Source organism: Halteromyces radiatus (assembly GCF_025201355.1).
Source record: "Halteromyces radiatus strain CBS 162.75 chromosome Unknown BX664scaffold_1, whole genome shotgun sequence".
Taxonomy (NCBI): domain Eukaryota; kingdom Fungi; phylum Mucoromycota; class Mucoromycetes; order Mucorales; family Cunninghamellaceae; genus Halteromyces; species Halteromyces radiatus.
In genome coordinates, this window is record NW_026251687.1 from 402,530 (window position 1) to 416,469 (window position 13,940).

Here is a 13,940-nt window from a genome sequence, read left to right on the forward strand (position 1 = left end):
AAAGATAAGCTCACCTTTTTTTTTTTTAATAGAACACTCAACATTCTCAATGCGATCTACAATGTCAAAACGAAGCACATGGTCAATGAAATACTGAATACATGTAAATATAAGATCTCTCTATCTTCCATTCTGCATGAATCTGATGTTAAACCGTCACCTTTTTTTTGTTAGATGTAACATTTTTGGATATTGCTCTGAAACTCTATGATTCCCAAAAAGAAGATTGATCAAAAATAAAAATATAGCGACTTTTTTTTTTTTAGTATATACAAGATTATCTCTTTTATTCATATAATAAAACCATATTCAAATCATCACTATTTTGACACTTCCGATAAAAAAAAATATTAGATAATACAAAAAGCTCACCAGTAACGTCCACTTCTAGCATATGCTGTTTGTCCTTGATCATCCCCTCCATAAGTATTGGCTTGTCCAAACATAGCAGTTGGTGGCGTATATTGTTTCAATTCCAAAGCACTACGTCCACTGGGTATCATCCTTTGTAAATCCTGACGAGAAGGTACTTCTTCATAGGCAGCCTAATAATACCATGACAGTCAGTCTCATCATCCTTTTTTTTTTATAATCTTCTTTTTTTTTTTTTTTTTACCGTATCGTTGATCATTGTGAACCGTTGTAAAAGCTCATTCACATTTTCTTCTTCTTTCATTGCCCTTGCTGCCACCGCAGTTGATTTTCGAATATGAGGTTTAGTTAAACTTGAATGTTGTACAGATCGTAAATCAGCTTTGCAGTCTCGTAAAAATCCAACGGCAACCCCAGTTTTGCTACAAAAGGACATAGAAAAGATGAAATTTCTTTCCTACTATATTTTTTATTTTTTTCATTTTGAACACTTACTGATTATCCATTGCATCCAATGCCAAATACTTTTTCGCCATTCCCTAATTATTTTTTTTTTAAAAAAAAAGGAATCATAAACATGATGAATGATAATTTATTTTTCTCTTTATGACCTTTTCCTTTATTTACCTTATAAAAAAGAATACCATCTGAGAGATACTTTTTCAATTCTGATGAAATTTCTTGACCACTTTTCCTAGCAGATAATAGCCCATAAGCCATTTCATATTGACCAGCTACTCCAATATATAATTTTGCTGCCAAAGATTTTGATAACTTTCCATGAATCAATGCTTTACTAATAGCCACCGATTGCGCATCCGCTAGAGCCATCCTATATAGATTCGAATATAAAACAAATCATTTCATCTTTTTAGTATGTATTAATGTAGTTTATGGGATGATACTTGCTTTGATAATGCTACTGAAGTTTCACGAATAGTTTCTACTGGTCGAGTATCAGAAGGAGTCCATTTTGGTATCACTTGGTCAGCCACAAATAAAAAGACACTAGCAGCAGTATTTAATGCATCGGCCGTCTTGTTATATACATTCGACATATCGGCCCCATTGGATTGAAGTGCTTGTAGATATTCATTTCCCTGTAACGACCGAGTGTAAGCATATGTCATTAGAACAAAAATAAGTTCATAATGAATATCAGTTCCCACTATCCTTGGTGCGTTACTTCCTGTATGTATGATATGATCGCTAAGGGTTGATCGCCATGATGTTTCTATAAGCAGATAATAATAACAATAATAATATTTTAATATTAGAGAAGCGTATTAAACACCTTGTTGTATATTCTTTTGTCTTTTTTACCGTCTCACCTATATTCTTTCGTAATGTCAGTTCCCCATTTTCCAAACAATTGACGAGACTGAGCAAATATGGTAAATAGTCTTCAATCGCCTAAAGTCATTAAGAAAACAAAATAGGAATAGTTAGTTCACTTCTTGAGATATTAATTATATAATGATATATACGTTAATAATAGCGGCCAAGTCGCGAGATTCTTGAGATTCCTTCTTGTGACCTTTCAAAACAGTCCTAAGCCTTCCTCGTTGAGCAGTAGCATCTGATATTCCAGAAGAATAGTTTCCAGTGGATTCCAAATAGTCGGTAAAGGAGACAGCACCTGTGGTAGGTAAAGAATAGTTATAGCTCATTGAAAAAAAAAATTATAGGGGAAAAATAAAAAAGGAAGAAAAAAAAGAGAGTAGAAGAGAGAGAGACGAATAAAAAAAAATAATGGAGAACAGAATTAAATAGGAATAAAATACCGCTTCCAGCAAAAATTCTAGATAACGATTAAAAAAAAAAAGAATGCTTTATTAAACTAGATTTGGATAATACTAATATACAACAAAAGATCTACAATAACTAAAATTAGAGTGGGAGTTCTACAATGCTGTGTTCATAAAGATGCTTGGCGACTTGGCAAAATTGGTTGGTGGTCAAATCTTCAGGGCGTGCTTTGAAGTCCAGGATGTCTTCCAGCTCAGCAAGTACTGATTTGGATTCAGGCATCTCTTTCATCAACCGTCTAATACAAAAAATAACAAAATGGAAGTGAGAAAATTTTTATATATTTGTAAGATATATCCTAATTGCATTTCTTACCTAGTGATATGTCCAACAGTTTTTCGTCGTTTTGTAAAGTAATATCGAAGAATATTTTCCAATATCAAATAAGCATCTATGAAATAAAAAAAAAGATCAATAAATGTACTTACCACTATAAAATCCTGCTTTTTTTTTTACCTTGTTGTCCATCAAACATGTTCATTTTAGGCATTAATTGGATCACACTTGCATCCACCTAATAAAACGTAATTTAGATTTGTAATAAGATGATTTGTATATTACTTTTATTATTACCTTTGGTTTAGGAACAAAAACAGAAGCAGGAACGTGATATACTTCTTGAACGTCACACAAACTTTGAGCCATGATTGCCAATCTTCCCCTATGATTTGTAGATTCTTTTGCTATCAATCGCTAAAGAGAGAGAAAAAAAAAAGGTAGGTTATAAGGTCATTATCTAATAAAAAGGTTGAATTTTACTTACATCGCCAACTTCCTTTTGAAACATCAGTGTCATACGAGCACCTTGAGAAGAAACACCAAAAATCCCCTGTCGGCCAGCAAGCAGGTGAAGCCATTGTAATAAAAGTGGTGTGGCGATATTAAATGGTAGATTTCCCATAATATGTAGTGGTGATATTGTTCCTATTGATGAGGTATCTAGTTGTGCTTTGTCGAGAATTGTTTGATGTGATAATTCCAACATATTGCCCTGAATCACTTTTAATCGATCTTCGGAAGCTTCTGCCAATTGCTACAGTGATAAATAAAGTCAGCAATAATAATAATAATACTAAAAATGAATCTATTTCAACATTACCTTTAATGTCGGTTGAAAACGATCATCCTTTTCCACAGCTACCAAGTTTTTGATACCAGCATCTAGTATAGATCGTGTAAGTAAACCAGGACCTAATGACATTGAACAGTTTTAAAGTAAGATCTTATTAGAGAAGGTAGATCACACATGACTTGCTTGAATCGTAACAATAACAGTAATGTTGGTGTTATTACCTGGTCCAACTTCAACCACCAATGGAGTACTCTCAGATAAAGAAGCACATCGTACGATTTTATCTATAAGACGAAGAATAAGAATGACTGATAAGTTTTGATCAAAAGGGAGAAAAAAAAAAGGTTTATCATACCAGTGATATTTTTGTCTAAAATAAAGTTCTGACTTAATTGTGATCTCGCAGACAATCCATAAAGTTTAATAAGTTCTCTAATAGATGGTAGGCGTGGTATCGACATAAGTAAAAAAGGTACGAAAAAAAAAAAAGAAAAGAAGAAAGAATGTAATCGAAAAAGTGGTAAACAAGTGAGTGAAATTTTCTACAGCCATGACATTCAAATCCCCGCTCCTTCTATCTTCAGGATGCAATAACATACGTTATTTATCATAGTAATCATATAGTTAGGAGAAAAGAATAAATAGTTTGCATGGGATAAAAAAAGTTATTTGCATTGTGTAAAGGAGAAGTTTGCGTGTAAGGAAATGAAGAACAGGACAAAGAATGGCAGTTTCAATGGATCACAGAGGGGAATGTCGCACAACAGAAACAGATATTGACAGGAAAAAAAAAAAAAGAAAGAAAAAAGAAGAAAAAAGGAAAAAAAAAAAAAGAAAAAAGAAAAAAAAACAATCATCATCGTGCAATATCTTTTTTTTTCTCTGTAAGTACCTGTAAGAAGATGATACATAGTTCAGACAGTGGGAACAGAAAGTTAGGACCTGCGATGTCCAATATCGTCATAGCTCACCTAATATCCAACACTAACCAATGAAATGACTACCAGTAGATAGTTAATTAGATTAGAAAATAGACGCATACCCAAGTCAGTGAGATTCCTTTGTATACTTATTTATTTAATAGAAGAAAAGTTGGAGAAGATATCGACATTTGAAAAAAAAAATATTAGCTATTACAGATTCATCAACGTGAAAAAGAAATTGTTTATCACTATATATTAAATTATGTATTTCTTATTGATTTACTCCATTTCCATTTTTAATATCATGTATGATACGTTAGGAGACATTCCTTGTTAAGCATGTTGCCGTCACAACAGTAAGACTATGGTTATGATTTTCGATGTCCATTTTCTTTCTTTATCTTTTGCAGTAATCTTTCTTTTCTTTTCATTTCTTTTCTGTCTATTAATTTTTTGGTTTTAGTATGTCAATTAATAGTCGTTAGTGATTATAATTTTTATTTAATAAAGTTTTTTATTTTAATTAAACTACTTTGTCAATGGAATTGGCTTTATTTTCAGACGTATTTTTTTAGTTTTGTATTTGAAAGCGTTTTTTTATAATTTATTTTCATAATCCCATGATCTACTGCATGATATCAACAAAAAAAAAAAAAAAAAAAAAAAGTAAATAATGATCTCTGTTATTGGCTACATGGAAGAAAGGAAATTGCTTTTTATATGGTTACAATCATTCATAATCAATTGTTTTAAATGATGTGATGCCAAGTAACAATAAAAGCATGATATCCAATCATAATCATTTTAATCTGCAATGTTGCACAGTCTTTCTTTTTTTATTATTCCTATGCTTTGGGCGCAAAAATAAATCATCTATCGTCAATTGAAAAAAAAAAAGTAGAAAGTTTCTTTTTTTTTTTTTTTTTTTCTAAAAACCTTCTTTCTTTTCTTTTTCCCTTTTTGTTTTTTCCTCATATAGTTAAACAGAATAACATGGATTATCAAAAACAGCTCATGGAGTTATTAAACCAATGTCAATCGACTTGGGTACAACTACAATCAAAAGACGATAGTACAAATATCACTTATAGAAAAGAACTTCGGGTGGCTATTAAGCAATTGGTTCAACTTCAAGATGATTATGATGAATTGGAAAGCCAGGACAGTAAATTAGCCTGGGAAGAACGAGCTCAACAATTACTAGATCAAATATATGATCGATTGGAACCTATATTGAAAGGTAATCAATAAGAATGTTGCAACTGGACTTGACCGAAATTTATTGTGTTTTCTTTTTTTTTTTTTCTTCTTCTTCTTTTTCTATTTCTTCTAATTTGTTTTGACCTTTTCAGTTGAACAGGACAATAAACAACGACAGACAGAATTCACAAGTGACAACAATGACTTAGTTTCGAAATCGACAACATTAAAGGATTATCACCATGGGAAAGAATTATCATCTGTAATGAATAGAGAAGACGACAAAATGGAACAGAAACAAGTTGCGAATAAACAACAACGTCCACCAGAGATTAGTATTTTCAATAGTCCATTCAGCCAATCTCGTTTTACTGCTAGACCTTCACCATCTTCATCTACACCTTGGACATCCACTATCCATCAAGAATCAACCATTCGAGAATTTCAAGCATTGTCAATAGGTGAAGCTCCAAGTCCTCCAGAAGATCCTCTTAGTTCATCCAACGAATACGGTGCTGCTCGACTTTCGAAATCCAATAGTAGTCTCAGTATGTATTCTCTACCATCCAATGTGATTGATGCGCCTAGTCCTCATCAAACAAGAATGGAATTGACACGACAAAAACAACCTCAGACGGTAAAGAATAGTAAATAATATAAAAACATGTACAATTGATATCTGATTATTATTATTATTATAAGGTGGAAGAAATACCAGAAATTCGGAATGAACGACGATCCAAATTGAACATCCCATTGTTTAAAAACATCAGCTCATCTTATTCATCGCCTGTTCCTGGTGCTTTGGCTCAAATCAACTTTTACAAGAACGACAATGATACGGATGACAATAAAATTTTTGCTTCAGATGCTGTTGTGAGTCATCCTTTACGAATTGGGGTGGGATATGGAAGTTATATATGTTATAGTTGTACTGTATTCAGCAATAAGGTATGTATAATGAAATTATATCTTATTTTACTTATTCCATTTCATGATGACTATGTATTAGGGTGCACCAATTACGATACGAAAACGATACTCTGATTTTGTGGATATACGACAACAATTGATAAAACGATACCCTAATATGAAATCAATACCAAAGTTACCACCCAAAAAACTGGTCAAGAAGTTTGATCCCACATTTATTGAACAACGACGACGTGATCTAGAATACTTTTTCAAGTATATTGTATTACATCCCAATTTAGGTTCAAGTAGTATTGTCAAGCAATGGATTGCTCCTTAGTTTAGATTTTTTTTTTTTATGTTTTATGGCATATATATACAATATTTTCTTTTCTGTATTTTTTTTTTTTTTTTTTTTTTTTTTTTTGGACAATATCCAATAAATGATGAATTTTTTCTGAAATGAAACTTTTTCTTTTTCCGCCGGAAGTCAATTTTTTTTTTTTATTTTTTTTTTTTTCTTTCGTTTTTTAGACTTTTTTTTATTATTATTATTTTCTTATTTTTCACAACTTTTGTATATCCTCATCATTTTAAAAATGTCTTCTGCCATGGATTTAGATGCTTCTCTTGATGATATCATCAAGAAAAAACGACCTCAACAGCAAAAAAAGATTAATAAGCCTCAACTTAAAAACAATAATAAACAGAACAAAAACACCAACAATAACAACAAGAACAAAAAGAAAAATACTGGTAAACAAGCCCAAGTTCAACAAAAAACTACCAAAAATACAGGTATCCTTAGTCGTTTGGGACGTATTGGAGTTCAACAACAATCAAAGACCACTATGAAACAAGGCAACCGACCTGCTCTCACTACACCATTGGTAAAACTATCATATGATTAATGAAGGCAAAAAACGAAAATCTCATATGCTTCTCTATTTATAGCGAACAAATAAAGGACGAAACACAATCTTAGCAAAGGCACTAAGTAAAACGGCAACAAAGGCCTCAACACCTTCTGCAGACCCATCCAGTATTGTGATTACCAAACAGATCTCGTCAAGTCGGAATTCATCAGATGAACTACAACGATCTTCTGGCTCTTTTGCTTTCCAACAAAGATACCAATCCCCATTCTCTATTGCACAACAACAACCATCTTTTCGACAGGAACCTAGTTTTTCGATTCGTGGCGTGTCAAGATCACCTTCTTCATCTTCTTCTGGTATTTCGATTCGTGGCGAGTCTGGTCCTGCAAGTGTTTTAATCAGCAACTTGGATAGAGAAGCAAATGCAGATGATATCAAGGTAAGAGGAATACGACTGGATAAAGAAATATATATGGATATTAACCTCTTTTTTTTTTTTTTGTTTATAGACGGCTTGTTCACAATTTGGTGAAGTGATTGGATGTGAAGTATTTTATGACAGAAATGGACGATCGGTAGGTGAAGCCGAGGTGGAATTTGCAAGCAAGGCATCTGCATTGGATTGTATTGCAAAGTTAGATAATGAAGAGGCTGATGGTAAGTGATTAGAACAGTAAATATAGTTTGTTAATCAACTCATTCTTTCTGTTGAAATTAGGTCAAATCATTAGGGTAACATTAAGGGAACGACCTAATAAGTACCTTCGACAAAGCGATACACGACCTATTATTGCAAGCACAGTTGCTTATCCTTCAACGTAAGTACTCATTATTATTATTATTATTATTATTATTATTATTATTATTATTATTATTATTATTTGTAATTTTAGATAACATGAAATAATAACGTTTTGTTTTTTTATAGTGGTAAAATGTATGCAGATCAAATGAACACCACGTCAAGATATGGTGTACAAAATGGAAGAAGATATTGACAAGGGAAATAATAATTCAGTTAGTTAGTAGTGATAGCGGTGCTTCAATAAACAAAATAAAAAGTAAAAAACTAGTTTGTTCATTTTTTTTTTTTTTGTCTTTTGTCTTTATTCTTTCTTTTGTTTAAAAAAAAAAACTTTTGGAAAACAGAACTTTTTGATGTCTTCTTTACAACAGTTCGCCAACAATGTTGCTTCAGCCTATCAAACACAAAACTCTCTAGCTTTTGAACAATTATTTACCTTAGATCCCAATGCTTCTAACATAACCTTATTACAACAAGCACTCTCTATGGTATAGATATAACGCGTAGACAACAAACAAAAAAAAATATTCACCTATTAACAAAAAAAAATTATGTTCAAGTAGTATCAAGATGAAACGGCCTTTGAACAAGACATTGAAGCTATTTTAGAAGACTCATCAGTAGCTCTCGCGAACTTTACCAATAAATATTTGCATTTGATCTATTATATTCAAGATAATGACTTGCTCTTGGTATTTGATCTTTTTGAAAACTTTTACAGGTAATTCATTGAAAAAAAAAAAAGTTGGATACTGAAATGTTTTTTTTTTTGTTTTAATATAGTGCTCTTATACCTGTCTTTAATGGATCTGATAGTGCGTTTCAAGTACCTTTAGTTAAAAACCTTTCTTCAGCATTAGTAGATTCGGCATTTTTGGTAGACAAGACACTCCAGTTACGAGGAAAATCTCAAAAAGCTAATGTAGCTGCTCGGCTATTATCCAAAATCTTCAATATTATGCTTGCCGATAGGTAAAACTAAAAAGTTTTGTATGTTGATGATATATAAATAATGTCTTCTTTCGTTTTACAGGTCTGGTGTAGAGACAAACAGCATATCCAAACGTGCTGGTATTTTTCATATCACCAATCTTGCCTTCAAAGTGTATTTTAAAGTAAGTGATACAAAAAAAAAAGGGCAAGGATGATTAGGAAATTGATTTTTATGGACTTTTTTAGTTGAATACAGTTAGGATGTGTCAAACATTCATTGCTAATCTTCAAACTGGTGGTGTAGAACTCAACCAATACCCGATCTCACAACAGGTCACATATCAATACTATCTAGGAAGGTATAGCTTATTCCAAAATCGACTACGACTGGCAGAAAAATATCTTTTATTTGCATTTGAAAAGTGTACTTCACATCATTGGCACAACAAAAGGTAATAATAATAAAAAAAAAAAAAGTGATATGAGACTAAAAGATAGTTATCAAAATACTCAAACATATGTTTTCCTTTATGTATTTATTAGATTGATCTTAAAATACCTCGTACCAACACGACTTTTACTTGGCAAGTCAGCAAAACCTCAATTACTTATCAAATACAATTTACTCGAACCCTATGGACTACTAATATTGACATTGAAGAGGGGCGACTATTATGGATTTCAGCAACATTTGGAAAAATATTTTGATTACTTTTATGGAACATTTACTTATGTATTACTGCGTGAACGAGGAAAAGTATTACTTTGGCGATGCTTATTGAAAAAAGCGTAAGAAATAAATTAAAAAAAAAAAAAGAAGAAAATCATTCGATAACCTCTTTTTCTTTTATAAATATAGATATCATTATCTGTGTATAATAGATGAAAAAACTGGAAATACTATGCCATTACAAAAGTGTCTTGAAGCCTTACAGTTTGCTATGCATAATAAAGATTTAGATTTGGCGGATGCAGAATCGATTGTAGTATCTTTGGTTAGTCAGGTAAATATATATATATATATATATATATATATTACATAATAATATGAAACTAAAAAAAACCGATTCTTTCTTTTTTTTTTTTTTTTTTGTTTATTATTTGAACTAGGGTTACATCAAAGGATATATTCATCATCAAATGAAAGTATTAGTACTCTCCAAAGTGAATCCCTTTCCACGTTTGGCCGATGTCCTGATATATACGGAAGTCTATGATGAAATGGCGGAAAAGAAACATCAAGCTCTAAAGGAACAAGCAACTACCAATGGAATGTTTGATTAGTATATAGATTCAATGCAAATAAAAAAAAATCTCACACACATATTTCAAATCGATGATGTTGATTGGTTCAGAATTTATGTCTTTGACTGGTGCATGACTATGTGATTTTTTTTTTTCGTCATCAAAGTATTTTTTTAGAAATAAACAATCCTTTTTTTTTGTTTCTCTTTCGCTTTTTGATTACTTTTTTTTTTTTTATCTATTTCAAACTATGGCTCGTACAAAACAAACAGCTCGTAAATCAACTGGTGGCAAAGCACCTCGTAAACAATTAGCAACCAAAGCTGCTCGCAAATCAGCACCTACTACAGGTGGCGTTAAGAAACCTCATCGTTACAGACCCGGTACCGTTGCTCTTCGAGAAATCCGCCGATATCAAAAATCAACTGAACTCTTGATCCGCAAATTACCTTTCCAACGTCTTGTTCGTGAAATTGCTCAAGATTTCAAGACTGATTTACGTTTCCAATCATCTGCTATTGGTGCATTGCAAGAAGCATCTGAAGCCTACCTTGTTTCTTTGTTTGAAGATACCAATTTGGCTGCCATCCATGCTAAGCGCGTCACCATTCAACCCAAGGATATTCAATTGGCTCGTCGTCTTCGTGGTGAACGTTCTTAAATATTGATATATAGTGTTTCTCCTTTTTTTCTCCCTACTTTACATGTCTTTACATATATGGATATATATATTCTTACTTTTTTTATTTTCATTTTTTTTGTTTATGCTTCCTCCCATTTTCCCTCTCTTCTGTGCTCAACTTTTTATAACATTATCAAATAAAATGAATGATCTATTATCAATGATTCTATAGTTGAACTACATTTTATTAATGGTAGATGAATGAATTTTATATTCCTTTCTTATCGTCATCTCCTTTTTCTATTTACTTTTTTGATGAATAAATGGTTTTTATTAAAAACATTGGATGTGATCATTTATATTATAGTAGTCCTTGTATTTTTTTTTTCTAATCATCTTCCGGCGTAGATAACGGAAAAAGGACAATAACAAGCCGCAATTAACTTGATGCTCACCTCGCTTTTTCATATAGACCCCACTGGTAATAGACACACAAAAAAATCACTTTTCATCCGTACTCAATCAAGGAAATGATCTTATTATCTGGATGATGAATGATATGTAGGATGTTGTTGATAAAATATTGTTGGTTCAAATAAAAATGTATTACTGCTCTCAAGCATCAACATCCAACCGGAATGGTGACATATTTAAAAATATTAGATGATAACCTCTTTTCTTTTTTCTCTATCCAGAGGATGATCCATAATGGAAATTGACCATTTCGAACAACAAAAATATAGTTTGTGGCAAAGTCGACAAAACTCTATCTTAAAATGTGTCAAAGTTGTATCATACAGGAAATTTCCAGATGCGGTCTTTGAAAGCCCTTTTTTTTTTCTTCGCCTTTCTGGTGCTTTCTTTTTTTTTTCAACTTTTTCTTTCACCTTTTTTTTTTTTTTTCTCAAAGTACCCCTCCCTCTTTTCTTTTTTTTTATATACAATGCCATTGGACTATAGCAAATGGGATAATCTTGAATTATCAGATGATTCTGATATCGAAGTACATCCTAATGTTGATAAACGGTCAATGATTCGTTGGAAACAACAAGCAATTCATCAAGAACGGGCTGAACGAAGAGCCAAGATGGATCACCTGGAGCAGCTTATCCCTCAACAACAACGCACCATGGAACAAATCCGTCATCTGATGACAGTTTTGACAACGCAAGGCGTACAAGCAGTATTAGCCGCCATTGGTGAACAACAGCAAAAGGCACGAGAACAAGGCATCTCTCAACAACAAGCAAAGGATGGTATGTCTTTGGATCAAGTCTTTGACACCATGGTGCAACAAATTCAAACAGGCTTACAACAGTCTTCTGAAGATACCATCAAGCAATCTCTTTTGGACCGTTTACAACAAACTCTAGCCGCAACTAAAAAGGTGTGTGATGATGCCCAAGCCGAATTGGCCAAACTGACAAAGGAAGCGAATAAGAAAATGACAAGTGAAAATATGTTCCACGAAACTTCAAATCGAACGGTAAGTATGACTATATATATATATCTAAAGAATAGAAGTACTGATAATATTATATATATTTCATTAGGTGATGAATAAATCTACTTCCTCTAAACCAAAGAAACTTACCAAGAAGAAAGAAACTGTGACGGAAACTTTGAATCCACATGCAAAAATGAAGGAATTGGTATGAAAAAAAAAAAAGAAGAAGAAGATTCTTATTAATATGTTTAATTTGATCTAGTCACTTGATGATGCACCCAAGAAAGAACAATCAACGACCATGGATACCACTGTGGATGATGAAGAAGATGAATCTGATACTGATATTGAATTATCACCCAAAGCAGCAGCATTTGCCAAACTCGAAGGCTTTGGACCCAGCTTAACATATATTCAAAAGAACAGTGAGATTGTGAAGGAAGCAATTGCTGATCAAATCATGGCAGAGGCATTCTCAGCTCAACTTCGTGGGGAAGCTCGATTTGCAAAGAATTGTGTGATTCAATCATTGACATTACAATACTGCGGACAACTTGGCTCTGATGGTGTGAACGTGTTTTTCCAACGAATGCAAGGCTCAAATGAACAAGCACGACGTATGTTTGCCGATGATGTGACCAAAACGTATGAACGAATTGAACAACGATGTCAAGAATTAGCACAAGAACAAGAACAAAATGCTGAAGTTGAAACCATTCAATTACAACCACTCTCAGAAGGATCTCAATTGACTGTTCGTATTCCCAAAGAAGATGATCCTGAACTCAAATCATCAGAAGAAGGTGCTCGTATTTTGGAAGTCTATCGTTCGTTACCTCCTTCATTCCGTACCGCTTTGGAAACAGGTAGTCTGGAGAAGATCAACAAAGCTCTGGAAAAGATGAAATTACAAGATGCTGAATTTGTCGTGGAAGTATGTTCGAACTATGGATTTTTGGATTTGGATGGACAAGTGATCGATCAGACGGATCAAGGTGTACAAAAGAATTAAGTTATAGCATAGTATATTGTTTTTTATTATTATTATTATTCTGGATTCAATAAAGATATATTGGGGGTATGTTTTATTTCATGATGATAGATCGGGCTCCTTTTATATATATATATATATATATATATATATATATATATTCTAATATAGCATACCTATGATAGGGGATATTCTTTTTTTTTTTAAAAAAAAAAAAAAGCAGGAGATGCTACCAGCTTGGACCAAAAAAGGAAATAGCGTATCACTCCACAAGTATGATTGGAATTGTGTATTAATAAAACAGAAAAAATGTATCATTTGATCCATTTACCAATCCATTTTACAAAAATGAAAACTCTTTTTATCTTCTTTTTACTTTTTTTTTTTTTTTGTGGTAAATAAATAGATGATGACTCGATCATCCTTACCAACGACTTGTCTTCATCCACCTTCATTACAAGATGTTTTCTTTCATCCTCGTCGACCTGATACATGGCCATCTTATTTCACACATGCCGCCATTCAACTGGTGACCAAGTTTTCCAAAAAGCCCACCTTACCATTATTTCTTCAACAAGATACATGGAGTCTCTCATCATTAAGTGAAGAAGAGGATATGTCCAGAAAATCATCTCATCATCCAGATCCCAACCTTCTTTTTTTCCAACCTTGTCAACATCATCATCATCATCATTATCATTACCATTATCATTTCCAAAAAACATTCCATA

The 13,940-nt window shown here is 32.4% G+C and overlaps 7 protein-coding genes across 7 annotated transcripts; 4 read left to right on the plus strand and 3 right to left on the minus strand.

Moving 5' to 3' along the window:
- Positions 1 to 280: 280 nt before the first annotated feature.
- BX664DRAFT_319101 (uncharacterized protein) lies at positions 281 to 1,021 on the minus strand. Its single transcript, XM_051542880.1, has 3 exons — positions 868 to 1,021; positions 617 to 794; positions 281 to 545 (listed from the first exon to the last, which is right to left on the minus strand). The coding sequence occupies exons 1-3, from the start codon at positions 906 to 908 to the stop codon at positions 369 to 371; spliced, it is 396 nt and encodes a 131-aa protein (XP_051404174.1). The 5' UTR covers positions 909 to 1,021; the 3' UTR covers positions 281 to 368.
- A 232-nt stretch (positions 1,022 to 1,253) lies between these two features.
- Positions 1,254 to 2,042, minus strand: BX664DRAFT_255273 (uncharacterized protein; the record flags this gene model as incomplete). The annotated part of the gene is made up of 3 exons (XM_051540404.1): positions 1,254 to 1,606; positions 1,704 to 1,785; positions 1,860 to 2,042. 3 exons carry the CDS (start codon positions 2,040 to 2,042, stop codon positions 1,254 to 1,256), a joined length of 618 nt encoding a protein of 205 aa, XP_051404175.1.
- A 220-nt stretch (positions 2,043 to 2,262) lies between these two features.
- On the minus strand, positions 2,263 to 3,714 carry BX664DRAFT_254475 (S-adenosyl-L-methionine-dependent methyltransferase; the record flags this gene model as incomplete). Its single annotated transcript, XM_051540370.1, has 8 exons — positions 2,263 to 2,419; positions 2,497 to 2,572; positions 2,638 to 2,695; positions 2,755 to 2,874; positions 2,945 to 3,214; positions 3,317 to 3,372; positions 3,475 to 3,537; positions 3,609 to 3,714. The coding sequence occupies 8 exons, from the start codon at positions 3,712 to 3,714 to the stop codon at positions 2,263 to 2,265; spliced, it is 906 nt and encodes a 301-aa protein (XP_051404176.1).
- Positions 3,715 to 5,393: 1,679 nt separating this feature from the next.
- BX664DRAFT_319128 (Phox homologous domain-containing protein) lies at positions 5,394 to 6,684 on the plus strand. The gene is made up of 3 exons (XM_051542881.1): positions 5,394 to 6,013; positions 6,079 to 6,327; positions 6,389 to 6,684. Exons 1-3 carry the CDS (start codon positions 5,642 to 5,644, stop codon positions 6,626 to 6,628), a joined length of 861 nt encoding a protein of 286 aa, XP_051404177.1. The 5' UTR covers positions 5,394 to 5,641; the 3' UTR covers positions 6,629 to 6,684.
- A 116-nt stretch (positions 6,685 to 6,800) lies between these two features.
- BX664DRAFT_3263 (uncharacterized protein) lies at positions 6,801 to 8,250 on the plus strand. The gene is made up of 5 exons (XM_051544198.1): positions 6,801 to 7,178; positions 7,243 to 7,605; positions 7,676 to 7,823; positions 7,885 to 7,984; positions 8,095 to 8,250. The coding sequence occupies exons 1-5, from the start codon at positions 6,888 to 6,890 to the stop codon at positions 8,162 to 8,164; spliced, it is 972 nt and encodes a 323-aa protein (XP_051404178.1). The 5' UTR covers positions 6,801 to 6,887; the 3' UTR covers positions 8,165 to 8,250.
- A 24-nt stretch (positions 8,251 to 8,274) lies between these two features.
- On the plus strand, positions 8,275 to 10,275 carry BX664DRAFT_3273 (uncharacterized protein). The gene is made up of 8 exons (XM_051544387.1): positions 8,275 to 8,459; positions 8,535 to 8,692; positions 8,755 to 8,943; positions 9,005 to 9,086; positions 9,151 to 9,356; positions 9,448 to 9,693; positions 9,764 to 9,908; positions 10,015 to 10,275. Exons 1-8 carry the CDS (start codon positions 8,325 to 8,327, stop codon positions 10,186 to 10,188), a joined length of 1,335 nt encoding a protein of 444 aa, XP_051404179.1. The 5' UTR covers positions 8,275 to 8,324; the 3' UTR covers positions 10,189 to 10,275.
- A 110-nt stretch (positions 10,276 to 10,385) lies between these two features.
- BX664DRAFT_271303 (histone H3) lies at positions 10,386 to 13,308 on the plus strand. The gene is made up of 5 exons (XM_051541139.1): positions 10,386 to 10,802; positions 11,142 to 11,146; positions 11,682 to 12,257; positions 12,325 to 12,423; positions 12,481 to 13,308. The coding sequence occupies exons 1-5, from the start codon at positions 10,400 to 10,402 to the stop codon at positions 13,228 to 13,230; spliced, it is 1,833 nt and encodes a 610-aa protein (XP_051404180.1). The 5' UTR covers positions 10,386 to 10,399; the 3' UTR covers positions 13,231 to 13,308.
- Positions 13,309 to 13,940: the final 632 nt, after the last annotated feature.